General features: G+C 38.8%; 1 protein-coding gene across 1 annotated transcript; it reads left to right on the forward strand.

Annotated features, from left to right (window-relative positions):
• The first annotated feature begins 1,282 nt into the window (after positions 1-1,282).
• AZI2 (5-azacytidine induced 2) lies at positions 1,283-26,628 on the forward strand. Its single transcript, XM_014937756.1, has 8 exons — positions 1,283-1,528; positions 10,966-11,195; positions 13,597-13,722; positions 14,033-14,132; positions 15,864-16,012; positions 18,475-18,536; positions 21,879-21,994; positions 24,290-26,628. Exons 2-8 carry the CDS (start codon positions 10,971-10,973, stop codon positions 24,676-24,678), a joined length of 1,167 nt encoding a protein of 388 aa, XP_014793242.1. The 5' UTR covers positions 1,283-1,528; positions 10,966-10,970; the 3' UTR covers positions 24,679-26,628.

Here is a 26,628-nt window from a genome sequence, read left to right on the forward strand (position 1 = left end):
ACGATGTTACATGGTGGATTGGGTGCCTTGCTAGCCCTTCAGCTGCGCACAGGTGTAAACTTCTCAAAAAGCTGGAGTTTGAAGAATGTAAAATAGAAAAATAAAAAGCCATTATGTTCAGAATCACAGAATGGTAGAGGTTGGAGGGGACCTTCAGAGATCATCTAGTCCAAGCCCCCTGCCAAAGCAGGCTCACCTGGAACAGGCTGAACAGGAACACATCTAGGCAGGTTTTGAACATCTCCAGAGGAGGAGACTCTGCAACCTCTCTGGGCAGCCTCTTCCAGTGCTCTGTCACCCTCAAAGTAAAGAAGTTTTTTCTCACATTGAGACGGAATTTCCTGTGTTTCAGTTTGTGCATGTTGCCCCTTGCCCTGTCACTGGGCACCACTGAAAAAGTGTGGTCCCATCCTCTTGACATCTACCTTTTAGATATTTGTAAGTATTGATGAGGTCCCCTCTCAGTCTTCTCTTCTCTGAGCAAAACAGACCCAGGTCTCAGCCCTTCTTTGTAAGAGACCTGCTCCATTCCTTTGATCATCTTAGTAGCCCTCTGTGGGCCTCTTCCCAGTAGTTCCCTGTCCTCCTTGAACTGGGGGCCCAGAACTGGACACTACTCCAGATGGGCCCCCCCCAGGGCAGAGTAGAGAGGGAGGATGATCTCCCTCACTCCTTTTAATACACCCCAGGAGACCATTGGCCTTCTTGGCCACAAGGCCACGTTGCTGGCTCAGGGTCAACTTGTTGTCCACTGGGACTGCCAGGTTCTGCTCTGCAGAGCAGCGGGTCAACCCCTAACCTGTACTGGTGCATGGGGTTATTCCTCCCTAGGTGGACTACGCTTTCCTTTGTTGAATTTTTTCCTTCTCCCGTGGAGAGGGAAAAGTTTTTCTCTCTCCCCTGCCCGGGTCCCAGGGGATGGTGTCAAGATTCTGGGTGTCTTCTACCCTTCACAGTTTGGGATCAGCTGCGCTCAGAGTGAGCTTTGTGCTCTCTCTGCTGGGAACTGCCCTTCCCACCGTACTTGCTGGTTAACTGGGGCCAGCCCACCCGGTGTTGATTGATTAGGGCCGTGGCTTCACCGCCTGGGCAGGAGCCGGGCGGGAGCCGCTCGGTGCCGGCGGCAGCTGCCACCCGCCTCGGGCGGAGCCAGGCCTCGGCCTGCGGCATGGCGGGGGGAGCCGGGCTTCCCGGCGTGCTCTGCGGGGAGCCGGGCCGCTTGCATGCCGGGATTTGTAGTCCCGGTGAGGCGCCGGGGCCGCCTCTCTCCTTCCGGGAGCAGCGGGCGCCCGTTGGAGCGGGGGAGAGGGACCGGCGGACCGAGGCCCGCGTCACGTGAGACGTTTGTTGACTTCCTGGAGCGGCGGCGGCGCACTGGGAATTCCCCGCGGTGGCGGAGGCCGATACCGGGGGCGGAGGCGATGGGAGCCCGAGGGGGCCCGAGCAGGGACCGCAACAGCCGGCGCTGCCTTTCCGCCGGGGTGACCGCCCGTTGCTGACCCGCCCGGCCCGAGCAAGGCCCGGAGAGGTTGGTCCTAGCGCGGGGGAAGGGGCTGGCCGGGGGCGGGGGGGGCGGCCGGGGGCTCCGTCGCCCGTGGGCGGCCCTGTCTCGGCGGCCTGGCTCTGGCGAGGGGTCCCGGGTGGTGCTGGGGAGCTTCGTGCCCCCTTGGCCGGTGGCACAGGAGCGGTGGAATCGTGACTGGGTAAGGAGGGGCGGTAAGCAGAGTTTAAAGGTCCTGCTGACGAGTGGATCTCAGGTAAGCAATAAAACAGGCAAAAAGCTGCACCTTGTTAAGCTGGAAAACTGGGTGAGTTCTTAGAAGGAGAACTCACATTAGAGTTCTCCTCTAGAATTTTGTGCGTTAGAACAAGGGAATTTGGCAAAGGAAATGAGCAAATTAGGCTTATTGGCACACGATGTGAAAACGAAACGTGATGAAGCAGACTGGGATACAGGTGTTGCAGGCCATGTTGCTTTGGAGGAAGGGAGTAGGGATGAATGTTGAGGTAGGTTTATGTGCTAGTGATGCTTTCAGCTTTAAATGTTTCACCTGGTAGGGAAATCAACCTGAGCTCCTTAAACAAATCTGTCTCCCAGCAACTTACAAGTGAGAGTGGGCTGGGCTGTAGACTGTTCAAGTGAGTGGTTTTAGGAGCTTTTGGATTTCTTCAGGAATCCCTTCGTGTCTCTGCTGCCTTAGGCTGTGTGTCTGCAGTAAAATCAGCATACTGGAAGCCAGCTCTGAAAAAAACAGAGTGAAGAGAGTATTATTGTCAAAACCATCGAGCCTGTTCTGGGCTCCAAAGGTCAGGTGCTCCTCTGAGACAGTGTTTTGTGAGAAGTGTTATTGTGGATTATGGGAAACATTTAATTTCCTGTATATGGTTGTGTGACCAAATGCTACTATTGCTAATAATACCAGTTACCTGTTAGCATGTGTATCCTGAAATTTTTACTGTAGAAACCAAAACAAATCTAAGATTACTACTGCACTTTGTCCTTTGATTTATTGGTATTTTATTGTGGTGGGTTCACCCTGGGTGTGATAAAAATTATCCCATTGAATACATGAACAAACTGTATTTAGTATACTCAGGGTGGGGATGTAGAGTAACTTTATCTCACAGCATTGGAAAAACTGTGCATGAAGTTCCAAATCCAGTAACATTTGTTCTTATGATATCAATAGAAGCATTGAATTGGAGACTGTGTACTACAGATTTTGAAGAAAATAAGCGAAAACATAGAAGTAAATGGAATAAAACGCAGTGTGCATTTACCTTTTGATATTTGTTTTCATTCTTTCACAGGTATTTTCTAAACAGAGGAAGTCTAGATAGAGAGTCCATACTCAATAAAACAGTTAAGTGGCAATGAGATCCAGTTTATTAAAATGATGATGATAGGATTAATACAAGAGTCAGGCTAGTAACGAATCAACGGTGAGTTTTACTGAGGGGGATTTTTAGAGACTCCATACACATATGATTTATCCACAAAGTTAATCAGTCTTACGTTTTGTTATGTGTTTACACTATTATTGCATCAATTAACTTTTTACATGAATATATAATAGTTGAAGTGGAGTTTTTAGTGTATAAAATTGTAGATGTTACTAAAATTTGGCAATACATTTGGGGAGAAGAAATGAAGCTTGAGAAAGAGAAGTGACGTGTAAGTAACTTGAACATTCAAAGTCATCCACTTAGAAGCTGCTGACAGGAATTTGGGTTCAAATGACCAAGTTTGCATGAAGTAATAAGATGTAAAGCTCAATACAGAATCACAGAATTGTAGACAGCCCAAGTGGGAAAGGACGTGCAAAGATCATCTGCTCCAACCTGTTGTGGAGAAGGGAGCCCAGATGACATTATCTAGCACCCTGTGCAGTCGGGTTGTGAAAATCTCCAGGTGTTCTGTTAGTGAGTTGCAGGATGACTAAGGGCTGTCAGTGCCACTCAGTTTAACTTGTGTTTTAATAGGGGCAACAGGTGAGGTGTTTCCAGTTCCATTAAAAGTTAATGCAATTATACAAGGCTTTCATAATACCTTATCACTAAACTTGTAAACTTATTGAACGTTAATTAATCTGACAGTTGAATTGAGTGGGAGGAAACTTATGACTAGGAGGTACAACCTACTGCTTGCTTTACAAGAAAAGATTTTTAAAAATCCAAAAGAAACCCTCTTAGCTTTTGTAAATAGTTGTTCTTTATAAACATTTTTAAATGGGAAGGAATGAACACCAAAGAAGTGTTAATATTATTAAAATAATATGTAGTGTTAGCATGAGAACATATGGGTTTTTCAGTAACCTTTGCATATACTTATATTTGGTGCTAGAAGGGTTTAACAGCCAGAAGCCATCTTGTTCCTACTTGTGTTTCTTTGGGAGTATTGCTTCTAATTAGTTTCAAGATTAAATGGAATAGTTTAATAAGCAGGACTATATGATGTTGAAAGAACAATATTTAATCGACTCCAACTCTTCCCCACCCCCCTTTTCTGATGGTTGTCAGAGCAAGTGGTTGTTGTGACAGCATCCACAGAAAGGCAAATTGAATACATGATGATGAAGATGCATGGGGTTTGCAAATCAGCAATGAAGATACTGCAGTATGAAACTATCAAGCAACGTTGTCATAAAATGGGCTTTTTAGTACACTTCTAGTTCTTGTGAGAGTAGATAATTTATTATAAAAAGCTTGATATTGGAAAAAAATGACTGTTGTAGCTTTTGCTTGGCTCTTCTCCCTTACCTAGGGAGATGTTCACGACAGATGAACTACAGTGATCTGGTTTGTGAGATGAGAGGCAGTAACTTTCTGTTTCCTGGAGGCAGAAAACCGAAAGCAATTTGGAGGTCTGGTTTAGTTGATGTGCTGACTATTTCTGAAAGAGCACCGAGTATGCTGAGGCTGCAGGGCTCTGCCCTTGTACACATGAACTCGGGGAGTGCTTTAGGCCTGTGGACTTTGTCCATACGGAAGGATGAGCAGCGGCCAAAGCTGGCAGCTACTGAGATGAATGTGTGCAGACTTTTTGCTCTAAAAATGGAGCAAGTATCTGTAAAAAGCAATGTCTCTGTCTGTAGAACACGCTGTTCACAACTGGAATCAAACAGAACAGAAGATTTCTGAGGGAGAGATGCAAAATGATAGGTGCTCAAAGAGACTGGAAGTCTTGCTTGTTTTAACATCATGTGCCATGTACTTCATATACTGTGTGGAGTTTTTGATGCTGACTGCAGGAATTCTGTGGGTTTTGTTGCTGTGCTGGAGCATCTTTTAAAAATGAAAAGAAGGCAGTACAACTTTCCTGAATTTAAGGTGAGGGCTGCAACACACTCATTCAGGATCCCTGTGGATCAAATGCATTTCTTGAATTTAATGTCTTAAGTCTACATGCATATATACACCCTTCTAGGCAAGGATGTATATATAAACCAGTACAAAAATTATGTTCATGTGGTTAACAGCTGGAGAGTGTTTATACCACCATTATGAAGTCAAACCCCTCAATTCCGGAAGGTAAACAAGTACAATGGTTCAGACTTTCAGTAGCTTTGACCAAAATCAGGAAAATACCATGTTGAAATTATTTGCATTTTGCATTTGGAAATATTTTGAAAACAGTTCTATTTCTAATCAGAAGATGGGGCAAAATGTGAATCTCCTCAGTACTGGAAAAAATTTAATGTAATCCTGCTTTTACTATCTCTCTTCCTGATCTGAGAACAAGATTAACATTTCAAACTACAGAAAGCTGTTTGAGCAGCAGTCTGTTTGCTGTTAGCCTCTGCTTTCCTCATATGTAAAATGTGTTTTATATTTAACTACCTCCCATGGTGTTAATGACTAATATTTGTAAAGCTCTATGAAGAGAAAAGCTGTATTTCTGCCAAGCATTAGTAAGAAATGGGAAAACTTTCTTATTCTCAATATAGTTAATATATTAAATTAAAGCTTTTCTATAACCTACATTAAGTATCAATGAACAACAGAAGTTTCTGGAAACCATTATTTTCTACAGTATGTAAAAGACAACTTAAGTGATATCATCTCTTCAAACTCATCTGCTTATAAACACAATTACTCCTGCTAGATCTTTATATTACGTCCTGTCAACGGTGTATTCATGTTGGTGGGGTTTTTCTAAAACAGTAATTATTTACTACAAACACTAATACTATTCATTTAATGTATTTCTTTTTTGAAGTAAAGATTCAAGTCCTTTTATATAGGCTGTTTTGTGTGCAAATCATTCTAAAAATATATAAATCTAACATGTTGAAAGAAACATGGTGAAAGTATTAGGAAGACCTTTCTTGGGATGGGATGTGTGATGAAGTGGGATTGTAAAGTTTGCTTTAAGTAGGCTAAGATGGACGTCAGTTGTATTCATAGACATTAACTTGTCTGTATATTACTTTAAATATTTTAGTGGGAACTCTTTCGCTTTAACTGGTTACTCTAGTACAGATTATCTCAGGAATTGCAACTCCAGAGAGGTCAGAATTCACTCAGGTACTTCAGAGTGACAGCTCTGGGACACTGGCAGCAGTGCTTACAAGCCTGGCTTTGAACTGGAGAAGCCAAACAGAATAAAATGCAGGCAGAGATCTGTGGTTGGACTCGGGAGTTACTGCCATCCTGCAAGCCCTTCTGGGACTGCCAGATTGAGGAGTCATCACTTGTGGAACAAACTAATGCATGTATTTTGTCAGAAAGCATGTATTGTGTCAGAAAGCACTTCTTTGATTGTTACTTACAGTTCATATTTTTTAAATGATGTAATATAATACTGGAGAAACTAAATTTTGATTCCTGTCCTTAAAAAGTAAAATTAAAGGCTACAGACGGAGTCGAGGTTTTCTTACAGATATAGCCCCATTTTTTAAGGTTTTTGTCTTCTAAGGCTTTCTGTCTGTTGTTTTAGTATCATAAGAGAGCTTCTTATAGAGAAAGTAGTATTTGTGAGCATGCTTTATCTTACTTTTTTTTCTTTTTTCTGATAGTACAACAAAGACCTGGGTGAACTGACATTTATAGAACTGCTAATCTTACACTGTTTAACGGCCAGGTTTTATTCTTGTATGAGCTTAAATCTGTTACTGGCCTTTTAATACAGGCTTACCAGGTGCTGGAGAAGCAACTACTGGTTTTTTTTGCATTGGAAACACTTCAGACAGTTTTTTGCAGTGTAGAGATAAACTGTTTGGGTGGGGCATTGTGTGGTTGTTTTTTTTTTTTTCTTTTTTAGATAGTGTTGATTTATTTAGATATATTTAGCAATGTAGCTTTGATTTTTCTAATGTCACTTTTTTCTCATGTTCATCTAATGTGTACTGCAGTTAGTGGTACCTATGTTATAACTTACTTTTGAGTCATTATCCCTCTAAACTGAAAGAGGGGAGAATTAGATATTAGGAAGAAATTCTTTACTGTGAGAGTAGTGAGAAACTGGCCCAGGTTGTCCAGAGAAGCTGTGGATGCCCCATCCCTGGAGGTGTTCAAGGCCAGGCTGGATGGGGCTTTGAGCAACCTGGTCTGGTGGGAGGTGTCCCTGCCCATGGCAGTGGGGTTGGAACTAGATGATCTTTAAGGTCCCATCCAACTCTAACTATTCTATAATTCTAGCCAATACAGAAGTCATAGCACTATTATTTTTTTCTTCCTCAGGAAATGTCTCTCATATAGTTCTGTAGACTGTGAGATTTGAAACCTTTTTGAAATACGCAATAAAAGGAATATTCAGTAAGCACATGCAACAGACTGATGTTTACGAATAGAGCTAACTGTTAAAATTATTTTGTATCAACTCATACCTGAGATTTGGTAATTGCATTTTTTCTTCTTTTTTTTCCCTCTTCAATAAATTTTTACAGTTTTTGCAGTTTGTTAAAAATATAACTGTGTGGCTTTGTAGAATAACTGTTGTGGGAGAAAATGGAAAGCTATGTAGAATAAAATAGGCTAGGCAAAGAGTTTTCGTTTCAGATTGACTGACAATAGCATCATGAAATCTCTTAGAAATCATAGCGGCTTTTTATTCTGTGAAGAAAAGGTGCTTTCAGTTTCAAGAGCAGTGCTTTTTTCCAAAAGCAGCAAAGTTCTTTAAGAGGTAGGGGGAAATCTCAAAATACCAACAACTTTTTCAGTTTTGAGTATGTATGCTATGGCTTTTTGAAGTAATCTTATGCTAAACATAGAGTAATGTAAATATTTTATTATATTTTCTTCATGTGATGCTCTAAAATTCTGGGTAAATTGGTGTTCAGTGCATTTAAATTTCAGTTTATGTATATCTGTCCATTTATTTGAAAGGGAAGTCTGTCTGAAGTCTCAGTTTCATTTCCATGTTGTGGAGCATTATGACAATAGTAATTTGAATCAGGTTTCTTGTAAAGCTGAAACAGTTGCACTTTTTTATGGTGGTTGCAGTGTAATACACTGTGTGACTATTATTAATACTTTATTTTTATCTTTCATTATCTCTATTAACATAAAGTGTATACAATGTGAATATTGTGGTGATTTTCCCTTCTTGACATGCTGATGAGCTTCCAGTACAGAGAAGCCTCGTTCATGATAATTTTTTTTTTATTTTTAATAATTGAAGCATAAAGTTTAAAAATCACAGAATTCCTTCAGAATATCCCACTTCACTTAAGCCTGTGTAAGGTCTGTTGCCACCTTCCCCTCCAAAGTGTTACAGCATCAGATCTGTTCGTTAAAGGGATGAGCTGAGAGGAAGGTGTCCTATTTGGGCACCCATTTCTCAGGAGACGTAGACTTCTGTGTTGAAGGCAGCCTGTCGCCACTTAGTTGCACTAAGATTAGTCATAAAATGTATCACATCTTTCTGAAACAATTATCTTGAAATTTAGAGTAACGTGTATTGCAAGCTCCTTTGAATTATGTGGAATTAAACCCTTCTCTTCTAAATAGCATCCAGCGCTGGCTTAGAGGGCAGCATCAGAAAATCAGAGTTGAATAACCCTGTAAACTAAATGAGATCTTTCACGTAAAAAAGTGTTTGTGTAACTAGTCCTCTTAGTAGGTGTGGTTTAAGTGTGTACCTGAATTTATAAACTAGTAGTTGTGTATGCTAGGGTCTTATTTGGAAGGTCTTGCTCTTTTGGAAGCTCATAAAGGCAGTAAATTTTAGTTAGCAAATAAATAGAAACAGAATAAATATGGTCTGGTCTTCTGCTGTTGTCTCCTGTTTTCCCTTATTGCCATCTCCTGGTGGAACTGATGTGTGCAAGAAATGGGGAGTGTATGATGCCGACGTGTAGGAGTTACAGTAAAGTACGGGGATAAAGATGTATTTTTACGTGTAAGGTCACACAATCTGCTGCTTTCTTCAAGAGATAATGATAAGCTGTGACGCTTTCATGCCATTTGATTCTAGTGTTCAGAGGAAAGGAGATGTTGCCTTGAGAAGGCAAGCTCTTGGAATTTGATGAGATGGGTGAGAAGAGTCACAGGGCCCTTGGTAAAATGGGGGAGGAAAAGGTAGTATGTTATGCTCAGCTTAGAAGGCAAAATGAGCAATTCCATCAGTCAGTTAATGCCGTTTGAATGATGCAGTGCTTTTGGTCAAGGTCACCTTGTGCGTGGAGTGATACTATTCTTACAATGAAGAGGAAGCAAACCTTTTTTGCAAGTCACTCTCTACTTAAGTGTGACGCAGAGCAACAGGCAAGGGAAGCTTTGGCTGCCTGTTTTATTAGAATATATCAAATAGTATATAAGGCATCTGTTCGCCTCCTGAAGATAACCATTAACAGGGCTTCTGGTTTGGTTTGTAGTTTTCTTGTCTTTTTTTTTTCACTCCACACTCACACTTCACTGTTGCAACTCCATTGCTGTCTATTTAGTATGAATGAACTGTCACAGGTTTTTATCATGTTGTCCAAGGGGCTTTGAGCAAATTGAGACAAATGTGGTACCGGCACCACTGTTGAGCTGTAGCTGTACTACAGCCCTCTGAACACTGCACTCCTGGCAGTTTTGCCTTTGCGAACCTGGCAAGAGAAACTTGACCTCATAGAGAAGTTCCAGATCCCTTTCCCTCTTAGTATGGTTAAAAAATGGAAGTCTAATTTGGATTTAAATAGCAAGTACACAGTAGAAGCAGCAGTTGTGGCTGTGGGTTTTTCCCCAACTGATTCCTCTCTTTCCTGCCTTGTTCTGCTGATCAGATCAGTTTTCTGTTGAAATAGCTTTTTGCTACAATACAAACTGTCTTCGTTATACTAATTTCTTTCATTCCAGCACTTCTCTTGGTTCATTAGCTAATCATTAGGAACCCAAGGATTTGTTTAATGGGAAAAAATAAAAATCTACTTTTGGTCAAAGTAGTATCAGTAGTGTTTTTTTAAGGGGGAGGGAGAGAAGTGTTATCAGAGACTATATAGCACTTTTTAGTATTGCATATATATGCAAGGAATCTTGATCTTCATAACTAAATAAGAATGAGCTGTGTCTTTTTTTGATTGGTTGGGTTTGGCTTTTGGGGGGAGGATGGAGGTTCGTTGGTTGTTCTTAAATCAAGCCCCTGAATTTGTTCCAGATAACTAGTAACATTAAGGAAAAGGCTGCTGGGGCTTTTCCCTTAAGGTCTGGAGTTTAAGAAAGTATATGGAGTTTTTTAAAAGTGCTCTTTTCTTATTGAATGTTTTGCTGTGCCTAAATGTTATGTGTTGTAAGAAAAACTTAATCTTACTTTGAATTTGTCATTCAGGTGGATTTGTCTCGTATTTTAGAGTGATACTTCTCTTATAGCCAGTTTCCTGTCAGTTTTCGCCGTACATGTTGAGGCAGATCATGTTATTGAATATGTTTTCATTCTCACTATACTTGCAGTCAAGAATTACTGTAATTGTTGGTCAGCAGGATGTTTTCTACGGTACCTAAGTAAAGAATAGCTATTAATGCAGCCTCTTCATAGACTAATGCAAGTGTACCTTAAGATTCCATTTTAAAGTTTGGACAAAGTATAAATATTTGCACTCAAGAATGAAGAAAATCTGGCACTTGTGCTCTGTAACCATAGTAGTTAGTTGATTTCTTGCAACTATAATCTCTTTTACTGCTCAGTGCTGACTTGCAAAAACTCTAATACGATATTCCTTTGGAGTTCAAGTATTTGGTACCAGCCAAATTCTAGGATGGTGTTAAGCCTTAATAAAAATGTATTTGGGGTTTTCTAAATTTGATGCATACTCAAAATATTTTTATCAATAGTGAAAGATGCTTCTTTTCTAAGCAGTGTATTTTCAATGTATAATGGGTTTCAAGATTTTTCTGCAAGATTGAGATATTTCCTAATTACTCGGTCTTGTCATACTTTGACAGAAGTACCCTGCAGTATTATTTTGGAAGGTTTTCAGACTTGAGATTCTTGATGAATTTGTCTTTGTGAAAATTTTGCACTCATATCTGTCTTTTTAACAGCTGTCATGGAGGAGCTGGTAGAGGATGACATCTGTATTTTGAACCACGAAAAAGCAGAAAACGGCCATAAGAGAGATGGGGAGATTCCTGTTTCATCTTACAGTGGAGATGAGTCTGTTGCCTCACACTTCGCACTTGTCACTGCATATGAAGATATCAAGAAACGGCTAAAGGAGACAGAGAAGGAGAACTCCCTCTTAAAAAAAAGAGTGAGAATTCTAGAAGAGAAGGTAAGAAAAAAATGCAGTTGACCAGCCTACAGTAGCAGCTACGTTTTTGCTCCTGTCTGGATGGTGGAGCAGATGGTTAAGTATTTAAAATTTGTACTTAACATAATTCCCAAGTTAAAAATTTTTGGTAAATTGTTTTATTTGTTTAAGTGAAACACAGTTTGTTCCTCTGGTAGTCTAGTTACGCCATGCTGGGATTTTTGATTCCTACTGAGCATGTATATGATGCAGTGTAGTGCCCTGCAAAGACAAAGATTTGATTCAGAAAGATGTATAATTGCATTGGATTGTTACTGTATTTCATCTGCCTCTTTATAGTATTTATTAACTTGGGCACGTCACTTAGTATTATTAAATATTGGGGTGCCAAGTCTATAAATTGTCAGAATCCAGGGATTGTCTGTCAAAAGAACCTCTTGGGCTCAGCATTCTGAAATGGTAAGAAAAAATAGGTGGTTTAGGAGTATGTGGGTAGGTCTAGCTAATAGCAGTCTCCATCATGAAATACAAAGTTGCAGTACTTAACACAGAGGTGTCAGCTGGCTATTTATTGATACAGTGATTCTAAAATGTAAAGGAATCTAGGAATTTGCTTTATATGCGGTTTCTTATGGCTTTAGTCTGGTGAGGTTTATTAAAGCTTAAAATTGACCATGGCACCAGCTTTTCTCCCCAAGTAAAGAATGCTATGGTTAGATGTATATCCATCATTCAGTAGCACGTGTCTTTGTACCGCAGACGGTCTCGACTGTGATGGATTGCTTTCTTATTAATATAAGATGGAAAGAGAGATCCTAGAGTTAGAGCTGAGGCATTTATTAGGATCTAGTACTAAGTATGTGGTACTGACTCTTCAAATAATACTATCTATGTATTATTTTGTGACGTTGGAATGAAGAGTTTGAGTCACACTCGGTACCGTTTTGAAACACTTATTGAGGAATCCTTGGTGACTAGTTTGACAGGATTGACTTTCTGTCAAAAGGCCAAACTTTCTTGGCACTTCCTTTATATAAGGTCCTGTGGGAGTGATGGAGATAAGAATAGAGCTCCAGCCTGAATATTCTCTGAACCATACTGACTGTAACATCTTTTACATCGTTACTCAAAATCACAATAAACATGTCTTGATGACCTTGCAATTCCTTCTAGTCATCTGCTGTTTGGGTTGGCCTAGTTCATCTTAATTGTTTTGAACATGATACTTCATTTTCCATAGACAAAACTTTTAGTATGTGAATACCGTAAAACTATTTCCGTGAGAGGGGTATTGAGAAGGCCTAGACTGTTAAGTAGCAGAACTAACTTTGAGTCTTTTTTAATGGCTAATACACCTGTATGATAAAAATATCTGTGGGAAGTTATCCCTTTTAAGTCTTATATTTAAAAGTGTATGGAAACTTCAGGAAAGTTTGGGAAGGCTTAGATTCTATCTGAATGGCTTTATTTCAGGGAGGAAAATATGAAGGACAACACTTACGATCTTTATGGCTTGCTTTTCCATACTTTCTTTTGAGCAAATGCCTAAAAGAGGAGATATTTAAGGCAGATGCATAACTGTCGCCTCGTTGATTTTTTTGTAAATTTTTTGTGTGTGACCTAACTTTTAAGAATATATATGTGTGTAAATCTGTTGCAAATATCTACATCAGGTACCTTGAATGTGTTTAAATGCGTCAATTTAAAGCAAGAGTGCAGGATAAACAGGATGAAAAGGATAATGCAACATTTAGTCAAAACAAGAACTTTCTGTATAGACAGGTGTGATCTGTGTAAGACTTTTCTTGCTGTCTTACTAAAAATACTGAATATATTTTAGCTCTGCTCCCCTCTTTCTGACAATCTAGTTGGTAGTGCTTATTGCCCTTTGCTTGCCTCTTGCCTTAGCAGGCAGTGAGGTAGTGGTGACCTGGAAGTTAATAGTTACTTGTGAAATAACTCTGCTTTGGCTTTTCTCACATAAATATACTGAAAAAAAATTCTTCATTTAAATTATGAGTAATTAAAAAAAATTGTGTTTAGTGTCCTTTGAATTTTCTATATGTTGTGTCTTTATATGCTTAAAACTCTTTTTACAAAAAGCAGTTTATACACCTTCAGAGCCTGGAAGAAATATGATTAAGGGATTCTTGGTGTGAATAATCATGACTTGTGGATGGTTTTTAAATACTCATAGCAGTAAACTAGCAAGCACTAAGTATGGGGAGAGACTGAAGAATTTGTTACGGGCCTTTGTTGTACTTCTTTAAGAGATTTTTGTCTGTATCAATGTATTTGGTTCATTTATTTTCTAAACTAACAAAAATGCTGTTAGTTTAATGTTGCAGACTCTGCCACTGCACTTGCAGTTCTCGATATAACATAGGAAACTTGTGATTTCTCATGTCTGTTAAACTTCCAGCTGCTCGGCTCCCGGCTGGAAGAAGAATGCAGCTCCGTTGGCCGTGAACAAGTAAATAAGGCATACCAAGCCTATCGAGAGGCCTGCATTGACCGAGATAATCTGAAAAGCAAACTGGATAAAATGGTATGCCTTTTTAAGTAATGACTTAAATGCATGCTATGTACGTACTGCATAGTTAGTAAATGTTTACTGTAGAATTAATTTTATTTGCTGAAGATCTGGGGTGTTTGTTTTATCACTCCCTTAGGTTTCTAAAGGACATGACGATACTTTATATAGGAATAACAATTTTAAGTACCTCAGTTTTATTTCTGGACTAGGCTAATGCTAAAAAGTACCCAAAGCAATACTTTTCTTGTTTTGTTGAACTGTCAGACATGATTAAAAAAAAGCATCACAGATGGTTTTGGGTTTTTCTTCCCCCTGAAAATAGATAAAAGAAAATGCAGAATCACTGAAAAACTTGAACGAACAGTTGCAGTCTAAAGAAGTAGAGCTGTTACAACTAAGAACTGAAGTGGAAACTCAACAAGGTATGCATTTGGTTACCTCATCTTAATGTGTGTTGACTAGTCTTAGTGGTTATATTATGATCTCATGTCATGAAGAGGCTTAATTGTGCATAGTAAGTGAGAGAGGAGTACACTGCACTGAGGGACTTCGAGCTCCTGTCTGTGTTTGTTCTTGTAAATGGTGACACATGTGTTAGATTATCCCAGGCGAGGAGCTCCATGGTAAAGATCTGAGGCTGTTGTGTTCTTCCACTGTAAATTATTTAATAATTTGAAAAATGTGCACAACCTGCAATGTAATAGGCTGGTCGTGCACATCTCTGGACTTCACCACCTCTTCCTCAGAGTGGGGTGGGAGCATAGTTGTTCAAGTATCAAACACTATCCAGTTGATACCACTTCTCTGGTGCCTGCAGATGATCCAGTATACTGCTTTGTCTCACTGGTGGGATGTGACAGGTACAAGAGCATGTTGTGTAGCAATAGCTGCAGTTGACAACACTTACTTAAAGCGCTGCAGATGAGGCAGGGTAGAAAGATGTCGGTTGTAGAGAGCCTGGTGGAAAGAGGAAGGAGAGACAAACAGTGTACCCTGGTAATTCCAGAAGCTCAAATCAGCTTCTGTTGCTGCCGGTGTGAAGAGTGCTGTGTAGATGATAGGGATGTAAAATAAAATGCTCTGGAAGAAAAAAAAAATAATCTTTATTAATGTACTGTTACAAGAAAAGAGAACAGGGAAATGTAAAGCTAGAGTCATGGACTGTACAAATGCAGTCATTTGAAGGGTGTTTGTAAGTACTGCTGTGCTTGAATTGGATTACTTTCCAAGAGGACATCAAGCATGTAATGAACTACTTCAATTGCACAAGTTCTTAAACCTAGAAGAACAAACCACATGTAGCAGTAGCATCATTGTTGAGGACATCATAATTTAAGGAGGTAAGAAGTGCAGAGTTTATGAAGAGAGCTCTGAAAATGTGGTGATTCCAAGCCTTATTTAGTAATCAGTTTTACTCTGGGCTCTGAGTGGGCTCTGAGTACCTTGTTTAGAAAAAATCAGTGTAGCTTAAGCTTGTTTAAATTGTTATGTATGGGAGTGAGCGTACCATGCAGTTGAAGACTTGGGGTTTTTCTTCCCGTCATGTTCTTTCTTTTCTTGCTTTCTAACTAGCATCCTACTACTGATTTGATGCTAGGATCGTCTTAGGTTGCTTCTTACTAGTGACCATGTGAATTTTTCCTGTCTAATAAGAAGACTTATGTAACTTCTAGTCTTTACCCTTTTATTTTGATTGTATTGTTTGCAGTTCTGTTTTGAATGTTTTTAATATTAAACTTGGGAAAAACTTGGGGTAGATTATGTAATGGTACAAATCCGAGGCGGAAAAGGCTCATCTTTTTGCAGCATGTAAGAAGGATGCAAGTTGGTGTGTATATCATGTGTGTTTACCATTAACAGATTTTTGTATTTCCAGTGCATTTTTATGCTGTTGCTTTCTCTTTATGTAAAATCTCCAGTGCTTTCTTAGAAAGTAGGGCTCCGTACTTTAAACTCAGAAAATAGACTGCTTCTCTGCCAGCAGCTTCACCAGTGTTACTATTTCTGTGCTGTCATAGCCTGCAGTTTCTTCAGAATGTACGTGGTAACTTTTTTTTTTAGGGTATGGGCTGATTGAGGTGAAACCTTACATATTGAGTTACATTTCTTGAACTGAGAATGAAATCTGAGTGTCTTGCTTGTTTTTTTTACAGTGATGAAAAATCTGAATTGTACTCAATCCAGCTGGGAAATTGAGAAACTGAGTAGTGACCTGAAAGTGCATAGTCTGGAACAGGATCTAGAAAAGCTCAAGCAAGAGTGCAACAGTCTCAAAAAGGAGTTGCAAAAATCCAAGCAGAAGGTAACTTTATTGTAAAGAAATTTTTGTATTAATAGATTTGACTGTGTTATAGCATTATTTTAAATCCCTTGTTCAAGCAAAATAAAGCATAAACTAAGAGATATGGAGTATACAATTGAGTGAAAGATTAACATCCCAGTAAAATTATCCTTAAATATTCCTGTAGACTGGCTTGTTTCTTGGAAATAGTAGGCTCACTTAGGTGTTGCCCATATAACACAAAGGAAAGCTTTACAATTTCTTATAAGTAGCAAATCAAATTGAAGTATCCTGTGCTGGTATTGGTCTTGGGCTGGACTTGTTAGAAAGTTTGGGAAAACCTGGGTTTGTTTTGGTTTTGTTCATGTTGGTTTGTTTGGGTTTTGGTGTGTGTTTGGTTTTTTTCCTTTTAAAACATCAGAATGCTTGTGTTAAAAGATATCACAAACTTTGTTTAAAGAGGTCTAGCACTTTTTTTAGGGTAGTTCCATGCAGCCTGTCAGGTAAGTGGATTTTTTGAAAAAGGTTTCCAGACTGTTGCTATACCTCCTTTAGTCTGGGGCAAGGGTCTGTTGTGAGGGTCTCATTCTGTAATATAGATGTGGTTATGATCTCAAAAAGGAAATTAAAGTAGCTTAACAGTAATAAAAAGCATTAAGTTTAAAAAAAAATAAGTCATCCTTACTGCTTTACATGATAAAAGGTGCAGTGGCAGTCTTTAGGAGTCTGCAGTCACATTGAAGTTATACAAACAATCACACTTAAATCTTGTAAAATTATTGAAGAGGCAGATTATTATATGTTTCTTATAGTCATTAATAATCATGATTATGTAATCTTGAGTCACATAATATTTGAGTGAGCCAATATTCAGGATATAACTCACAGGTAAATCCTTGCATGGCTATCATCCTGCCTTCAAATAGGATTTGGTTCAATTTAGAAATGTTTCCTTGGCTCTTCTTTTCTTATGTGCACCTTTACATTACTACAGAAATGTGTTTTTGAAGCAAATCTCCTAACCACCCCTGCCTACTGTCCCTGGCGTTGTGGAGCAGTCAGGAGTATGGGAACTGGATTTCTTTGGGATGAAACTAAGAAGCTGCACCCCAGCTTCTCCCGGGCATTCAGGGGCCAGACTAGAGCTAGCCTGAAGTCCTTCTCCCCTGCTGCCCTCAAAGCATGCACAGCTGGGGTGTTGGGTTCTCAGCAGGGATCTGTCTCTCCAGAGGCACTCCCAGCTCACAGGGATGGGTTTACCTGCATTGTCTTGTTTCAGGTTTAGTCTGTGTTTTTTCCACTAGATGGGGATAAAGCACTTTACCTGGAAGGCGTGTGAGGTGTTTGGTTAAGTTCCGTTACTGGTGGTTGTTGTTTTCACTTGTATCTGGAATTCTTTTAGGTATGTTCAATAACTTGTAAATTCTGAAGGCGTATCGTAACTTGTGTATAATTCTGGTGTCTTCAGGTACCTCTGTAGAACAGAGTAACAGCTACATAAATAACTGAAGCTTGCAGATTGTATTGTGAGAATGAATGTTGCTAGAAAGAACAAACTAAAATAGCAGTTGTAAGGAATACTAGACATGACAGTTTAAATAGTACTTAGGTTAGCAGCTCTTACTGCAAAAAAAAAAAGAATATAAGGAACAGCTCTTTTCTTTCTTTTTTTTTAAATATAATTTCTGCTTGATCCTGGCAACTGTTTTATACGGGAAATAAAAAGGTACAACCTTTCAAATGTGGGGTAATACAGTGCAAATGTTTGTTGTTTCTTTTTTAACTATGAAATTGAATCACAGTTGGGCTCTGGTGGAAGTCTTCAGCAGAAGGAAACATTGTCAGCTGAAATACTGGTTTTTTGCTATTACTATTTTTAATTAGCATTTTCAGATGTTTTCTACCTTAGGCAAATACACTTTCTATTTTTTTCTGGTTTAAAACAGTTTAAATAGCTTCTGGTTTAAGCAGTCCTGTTAGCTACAGTGAGGCTGCATATATGCACAACTTAGCGCAGTCTTGCAGACTCAAGGGACAAATTATGTTCTATCATAAACATAATTTGTGGAAGTAAAACTATACTAAAATAGTTTAAATTAAAGGTCTTTATATACTTGGGCAAAGAAAGAATAAGAGAAGACATTACTTTTTTTTAAAAGAAGTAAAAATCTTTTCTCAATTTTTGCTTTTCAAAGAATCACAAATTCTCAGCTGTTTGCTTTTTTTTTTAAAAAAGAAAAGTAGTAAAGTGGTGGCTGAGCAATGGTTTCGTGTAAGTAGGGAATTCAAGCTTTTTTATGGGAAAATTCTTAGAAAGGAGTCTTTATGTCCATTGTGAAAACCACTGCAGCCAATACAAATAAAGACCACTTTACTTCTGAATTTTAAGATTAGCAAACTTGTAGTTTCACTGCAGTTTTCAGCTAGAAGATCTGAAATCACAAGTTCAGTCCTTCTCTGTCTCCTCTCACTCTGTTGTGCAGGACCAGGCTCAGGACGAAAATCCATCAAATGGAGACCACCTTCAAAGGCAAGACATTCAGAGGTATGAAAATCAAGTGGCTTTCATGTTTTATTTATCGTTTACTGAGGGACAGTTCCTTGAACAAGGAAATACTCTTGCAGCTTGCTGAAATCTGTTACTTCAAATTACACAATCTAATTTCAGGTCTCGGTATATTGATTTAGCAAGATCACTTTTTTTTTCTGTGTTACAGTGGTAGTCCAGGATGATGATGATGATATAACATTTACATCTTCAAATTTTTGTACAGAAAATGAAAGCTAAATTCTCTTGGATTTAAAAATCAGCTTTTTAATAATTAGTTGACTTGAGGAGATGGTAGATAAATTTCCAAGTTTCTTCCCAGCTATAGAATCTCTTCATTTTGCGTATGGGAAGGTTTCTGTGTTTGCACAGGTGGTGGCTTCAAATCTCTTGCTTAGTGTTGCATTCTTACTTCGGGCAGTGCAATAACATTTCTACTAGGAGACATTTTAAAAGATTATTGTTTTTTTTAATATTGAGGAGCTTTTGTGTGACCTATCGAAAAAGAAACAGCTATTTCCCAGAAGAAAGTTAACATATCAGAAAGCATTTGATCTCATTTTGCAGCTATTCAAATAATAATTGTGCTTATGATATAAACTCCTCTAGTATCTTGTCTTGAGTATGTGCTGCGTTAGAAAGTATATCTATCCTTTGATTCTATATGCAAAGGAAAAGTCAATGAATGCATGAAAGTTCCCAAATGTTCTGTCTTGGAGAAATGAAATAGTAACTGCATCTCTTACACCCTGTTATGCCTGTTTGTGTACTTACACGATTTTCCACAAGAGGGAAGAGTGGTCCTTCTTAAGGACAGACTGTTCTGTGTGATACCTGGTTGCTCGCTTGGCTGGGGAAGGAAATCAGTCACTGAAAGAGAACAGCACAGATACTCCTATTCATATGTTCTCTGGTGTAAGGATGATAATATTATACAGACTATACATAAATTACACTTTCCCCGTGAGTGGATAGCTGGCTGCCCAACACTTTGTACTTGTGGTTTCTGCTGGTGCTTCATAGTCAGTCTTACACGCCTGAAAAAAGGTGTTACTTCAAGGTGAAGTAGTTATCTCTTTGATCTTCCAGAGCAGATTTATTCCACAAATTGACGTTCAGGTGGCAACTGTCTGAATTAGCGTGTATACATTGTAGTGTTTATTGTAATATGATATAAATAATGAATGTGTAATGTGTACTGAATATGTAAGCTTATCCAAAAATCTGTGGAAAGATACTTGAAAAACTCTCTGATATGAAACATTTGCTGTAGGAAGCAATCCTGCTGTTTGGGGGAGACGAAGGCATTTGCAGTCAGTTAACTTTTTGGAAAGTAATTATTTCATATTTGTCAGCAGCCTGCAAATCTGACTTTAAATTCGTGGTTTGCAAATGTGCTTTCCTGTAGATTTAGACAGGCTATACCATGTTCAAGGCTAATGTTAGAAGGCAGCATCAGATAAACTTCCGAGCATCAGGAATCCTTGCTTTACAATTGCAAATTCCTTGAAAATTAGGCTTTGCGATGGGATTCTAGGTCAGTATTCACAAAAACAATTAAAATACATTATGTGTGATGTAAGTGGAATTCTGGTATCTGCATCACTTAGCAAGATGCTTTTAAAAGTGCTAAATGATGTTATAAATTTTATCTAAGCACTTTCCCGCTGGTTGGTGGGAGACACTGAGCTGTTCTTCTATTTACCAATTCTGTATAAAATACTGGATGGTTCTGGTTTGATATAACTAAAGTTTGTGTGATCTTATTTTTGAGACCGGAACACATGAACGAATGAAATGTGGTTGCCACATAAACTTAGTTTTAAAATTGTCATCTTTTAAAAGTTCAAAGAGCCAAATGGGATCTGCAGTAACAAGGCCACAGTTTTAGCTCCTTGAAATAGTAGTTTTGAAAATTTTAACTTTCTGTCTGTCAGGATTGCTGGTACGTAACAAGGTACCTATGAAACTATCAGCTTTCTCTGGTCTTCAACAGAGTTTTTGAATCTGAATTTGTGTTCTGGGGAAATCTCTCTGTGCGTACAAGAAAGTTTAATTCCTTTGTTTTAAAGGAACTCTTTTAGAGCAGAATAATAGCTGTTCCTCACAGTGCTTTTGAACACATTCATGTCCGATAAATTTTATGCAGAGGTGATCTTTAATTGCTATTTTAGAGGGACAGCAATCTGTATATACGCATGTTTGAAAATACAGTTGTTATATAATTTAACAGTTCTTAGTCCTTTCAACAATAGTTAGATGTATTCAACTGTTTCATATAAATGTCTTTTAAGTGAATATAGTGAAGAATAAAGAAATACTTTGAAAACTCTCATCCATTATACTTGTCCTCAACAAATGTGTTTTCGTAGAATGTTAAGCATAAAAAAAGCATTCAATCATTGGTTTCACGTTTCAGTCGAAGTAGTTGCATCCTTGCGTCTTTGAACACTGAGTTAATTATTAGTCACCATAAATGTGGTGTTCAGTGAGCCTTTGCTCAAAATTTTACCAAGAAGCATGGTGATGCTGACTTTTCTGATTTTTTTTGTTCTGGATTTTCCTAACTCATTTTATTAACCTGAAATCTCAATCTTGGAACAGCGCTGCTGGTGCTAAAAATGTTCCTCATATTATACTGTCTTATCAGAGAATGAATTGGGTTGCTATTTTTTACACTGTCTGATAAGGCAGTGTATTTTAACATAAATTAGATGACTTGAATATGAAACAGTGTGTTTTACACTTCGGTTTGGTGTGTGGGTGGGTGCTCAGTTTGGATCCCAGGTATCTGGTCTGAATTCACTGTAGCAAAGTGGATGGTGTAAAGACCCAAACACTGATTTTGTTTGAATATTTAAAACTAGGATCATAACATGCAATGGTGTGTGTGGTCATTTATCAGAAGCATTCAAAGTTAATACTCTACTTGTTTACAATCTAGTGCCCATTTAATTTATTTTTTTAAAGTATTCCTAGGACATGACTAATTTTTATGGTAAGATGGTTAGTTTCAAATAATGAATCTGGAGAACATGCTCCATACTTCTTTCTGTTTGGGGAACTTGAATTTATTTGTATCATCTAGTATGTTAATATATAACACATTATATATTGTAATATGCAGGAGGCAAATAAAATATACAAAGGTCCATCAGTTTAAGATAATTATCAGTACTGCCCAATTAATTTTGAATTATGGTACTCTAGTAAAATTGGCAGTGTATGTCAGCCAGAAATGATTTATTAACAGTTAACGCTTGACAAGCATGTTAATAGGCATGAGGGTGCTTTAGAGGTGGCAATTATTTAACTCTTAAAAAATTTTTGTTTTGAAAGCGTGCATCAAGCATATTGGGAACTGAAGAGAGAAATGTCTAATTTGTGCCTGGTGACTGACATGCAAGCTGAGCTTCTACGAAAACTGAAAACAAACCCAACAGCGACCAAGAAAGGCAAGTCGGTGTTTGCTGTAACAGCCCTTACAAACGCAAGCCATTGATTCAAGCTCTACCATTTTATAAAGAAAGTAGCTATCATATCTTATCAGAATCTCATCAATTGAAGTTGATAAGCTGGACTATATTATGGTTCCAGCCTACCCATTTTCTGCTTTTGCTTCTGTCTCATACTGGTCAACTTCACACATAAAGGTGTTGCTGATGTGTTTTTTCTTCAGTACTGTATTCTGTTCCCCTTGTGGCTTTTTTCTCAGTCAAGTGTTGCTTATGTGCACAAGGCTGAGGTGTTAAGTTTACTCGTATTTGACCTTTTACCACAACTACTTCATATTAGGAGGGAAAAAATCTTTTTTGCAAACGCAGTCTTATTTTCCCAGTATAGAATATATAAAGCTTTAATTTGGCAACATGTTAAAATCAGACTTTAATAGACTGAAATTTCTATATAGTTGCATATTTCTTTATGTTGGCATTTGGAAAAGTTCTCTTTTCTAGCAAAATGCTACGTGAGATGACATTTTCTGAATGTCAGAATACTGAGGCTGCAAAACTGCCTTATTTCTGCTGCTACATTGCAAATAATTAAAGGGGAGAATAATTTCCATATAAAGTATGTATAATTTCTGTGAGCAGTTCATCAGGTGGTGCTTCCATTTCATAATTATGTTTCTCTCAAGCCAAATGCTTTATGAGAGAGCGTTCTTATGCTGGTGGGGCCAGACTATGTCTGACTCTTCAGCGCCGTGTTCATTTCCTTCGCTTTCTGCTCACGTCAGTTGTGGTATGTACTGTGTTCAGAATACAGGAGATGCTGGTGAGCTTGGTTACAATACACTGGTGGCAGTCTCTGATGTCCCTGTCCATTGCAAGATCAAGACATTTTGTTTCTAAGCTGCTTTGATTGGCTCAGTGAGGTAATGACAGGATTCACCTCCAGGTCAATCAGTGCCTTTGTCTGTGGCCAGCAGTGATTAATGATCACTCTCTGGTCCTTGGCTGATAAACTATCAACACGTTTTGTAGACTTGTTCATACTGTTGCCAGGTGATTCCCTGTCCCTACAGTTCTGAGACACATTTATCAAACAACTTCAGCAGAGAAACTGGGAACTGAATGGAGTTTTTGATCCTGATATCTGTCAAGGTTTGATGTAATCATGTAGTGTCTTCCTGTCCTTATTTTTAATTTGGAGTTACCTGTCTTGCCACTACACAAGTACTGATTTCTCTTTTCTACTCGGTGAACAGTCTGATTTTCTGCAGATGCTAATGCAGTCGTGCATCCACAGCCACAAAAGGCATTAGTGATTGACTGGAAAACAGTGGATTTTTGCCTTTTGCTCTGTAGCCTTTTTTCAGTAATTTTGATGCCTGTGCTACTGGAAAGTGCCTTTGGCTGACATTTGGGAATTGGGTACCACCTTTCAATTTACAGCAGCAAACAGAAGTTGTAGTCTTTGACCAAGATACTGGCTCCTCTTTCTGTAACTTAAGAACTAAAGTTACAAATCACAGTTTATACTCAAGATTCACAGCTCGTCTAGAAAGCAACTAGTAAGATGTGAATGTCTTCAACTGCAGGAATCATTCATCTACTCCCATTACATGTTATGTAAATTATCGCTACAAAAATATGACCTGGTGGTCTGCGGGCAGCTGTTCAGCTCTGCAATGAAGGTGCACCTTCAGATGCCGTTCTGTTTCAAAATCCTCCCCTTTCTGGCATGGTTTAAAACTCGCCTGGAATTTCAGATGGCTGAACGCTGCAGTCTTGTCGCTTTGCTTTCAGAAGTCAGATAATGGTGGAGCCCAGAGAACCTGTGAACACCTTGCCTTTCCCTCTTCCTGCTCCTTGGACAGTGAGAACTCAGATTCTCGGCAGCGTGAGACTCAGCAGAGTAGGAAGAAGCCTGCTGAGCGTGAGCAGTGTTTGTGCTCGGGTCCATTTCTCCAAGTGCCCGAAAATCCTCCTCCTTTCACCGTTCCTTTCCATCTTGTCAAAAAGATTCATTGGTTTCTGTGTGTTCAAGTGGGAGCTGGGAGGTTTCCATGGGGTTGGGTGTATTTTAGACATTCCAATTCCAGGATCCCTGGTTCATCTTGCAAAATCAGACTGAGGAGGTCAGTACGCTCAGCTGGGAACTTTTAAGTAGTTCCTGAAGTAAAATACGACTTGAGAATTTGTAGTGTTGCAAACACTGGGTCTAACGTCCCTGCTGTACTGTACATGTCGTACATTTGGAGTAAATGAAAAATGCACTTACAAATCTTTTTTATCTTCTTTTCTCAGCTGCCTCTACTGCACCAGTACAATGTGTTGACTTGAACATTTCAAAGCTGAACTTGACGCCTGGGGTAGTCTATAAAAAACTCTCCCAAAATGATGAATTACTCTGCAATGCTGTGTCTCCCCCTCTGCCCAGAGAAGTAAAAATCCCACCGGAGAGGGTGACTCTACAAGCATGGACAGATGAGAGACCCATTCCAGCTGATGGCAAAACGTTTCAGGAACACCATTCTTACGGAAAGAGCTCGCTGGATGATAATTCCTGGGTATTCCCAAGTCCTCCAAAGCCTAATGAGAATGTGTTTTGGGAAATGAAAAACAAAACAACTTTGTTAAACTGTCCAGCAGATTACCTGGATCAGTGTAATCAAAACTGTCTGCACAAGAGTTAAACAATTTTTTTTTGAATGAACTGAGGCGTTTTTAGAATGGTTCTGAATAGGCACCTTAACGCTTGAACTTTTAAAGAGGAGAAAACAAATTGCCTGAAATGTGTTTTTTTTTCTTTATTTTTAATTCTAGTTCTGAAACAGAAAGCCTAGTCTTCCTCTGCTGTAAATCAGGAGCAAGTTCCTTGAAGTTAAAGCTGTGCTGGTATAATGTAAATATAAAGAAATCTAGAATGGGACCTAGATAGTCTTGTACTGCAAATGCCACACATTTGCAAAAGATTACACTGAAGGGTGAGTTCTTGGAATAAAACAAAATTATCCAGTTCTGTATTTGTTTGCTATTTGTACGCTCTCCAGAAAATACTTGGTATCCTGTGTTAAAACTTATACCAGCTCCGAGCTTATTTTCTGACACTTGTCTCTCCCTTCCTCCTTTCAGTTAACTTTCTGATTCCGCTGGTTTAGAAATGCATTTTTATGTAATTTTTTAACCAAGAAAGGTAAGGGGTTATTTTTGACAAAATTTTGATTTATATTAGTGGCAAGAGGAGACTCATTCCTAGGCTGTCCTGTTTAGACTGCACCATTTTGGGCTTGATTGTGACTGACTCATACAGGATGGTAAGTAATGCTGCTGAACACCCACTCCTGGATGTTCAGCCCGTTGCCCTCAGTTCATGCGGTGTCGCCGCAGGATCATCCTCTCCCCGGTGCAGTTCCCCTTATTGTGCCTCCTGCACAGTGCTCAACCCTGACTTGGGACTTGTGTGGTGGTGAAGGCTACTAACTTTTCTTTTATTAAAGAAACAAAGCCTTAATTTAATTAGCCTGGGTGGTGTAGCATTGGTGATAGACATAACAAGTATTGTTGTGGTATCTTTAGGATGCCACTGAGAACTAGTGTTATTTGAATTGAGCTGCCTGCTTTGTAGATTATGGGTGTCTAAGTACTATTTTTTTTTTCTCTTAAGGCCACGAACTCTTTTTAGACAAATACAATTTATGCCTTTTTTTATGAAAAAAACCTGTTCTCCTCCATATCTGGCTTAATACAACGGGGTGAAGTGAAATGCCTTGACTGCTTAATACATTGAAGCAAATGCTTTGTATTGTAGATCCACGATATCAAACCTGTAATGGGTGGGAAGATACTTAGTATGTTATTTAAAGATGTGTGGGTGGGTGAAGTGCTCAACTTCACAGGTCCAGCTTAAGATCAGTGTAATAAAAATTAATTTCACAGCTGTTTAGTAGCAAATTATCTTAAAATTGCTTGCAAATACATGGGGAAGCTATGGCTGTAGCATAGCCCTGGTGATGATGGGCTGGAAAAGCGTTACCAAGGTGCTGCATGACCTGTGTCTCTCCAGACACTTTCCTCCCTCTGGAGTAAGTACTTCATGTGATGCCCCTCATCTTCTCCTTGCTCGGTTTGTCTATCAAAGGTGAAAAAAATGCCTTCCAGATACCTTCTACTATATTAGTGAACAGCATACATAAGTAATGTTTCCCATGCACCAGATATTGTTTTTATCTTTCTATTATCTTGCTCACGTATACTGGCTTGTCTGTGATTAATGGAAATGGTGTCAGATGCTGGAATTTATTCTGACCAATGAACACAGCTGACTCAGGGGAGTACAATCTCTTGGAAAGTAATAGAACAAAACCCAATATGCATAAAACAAATCCAAGTCACTAGGCTTTAGCTGATAAAACCAACTACCTGTGTAATAACAAAGCAGCAGCAAACATTTCTCATGTGGCTGCATAAGCTACACGGAATCTACTTCTACTGTAGCTTACTTTTCAGGGCTCCCCACCTCAATGTTACAGAGGGGTTTTTTATTAAATAATGTCCAACAGACATCAACATGATTAATACTTTGATTTGTGCAATGAAGGAATTCTACTGTGTAAGATTTTAAATAAATTTATTTTTGTTTGGTA

Source organism: Calidris pugnax, unplaced genomic scaffold (genome assembly GCF_001431845.1).
Source record: "Calidris pugnax isolate Ruff unplaced genomic scaffold, ASM143184v1 scaffold11, whole genome shotgun sequence".
NCBI classification, from domain to species: Eukaryota; Metazoa; Chordata; class Aves; order Charadriiformes; family Scolopacidae; genus Calidris; species Calidris pugnax.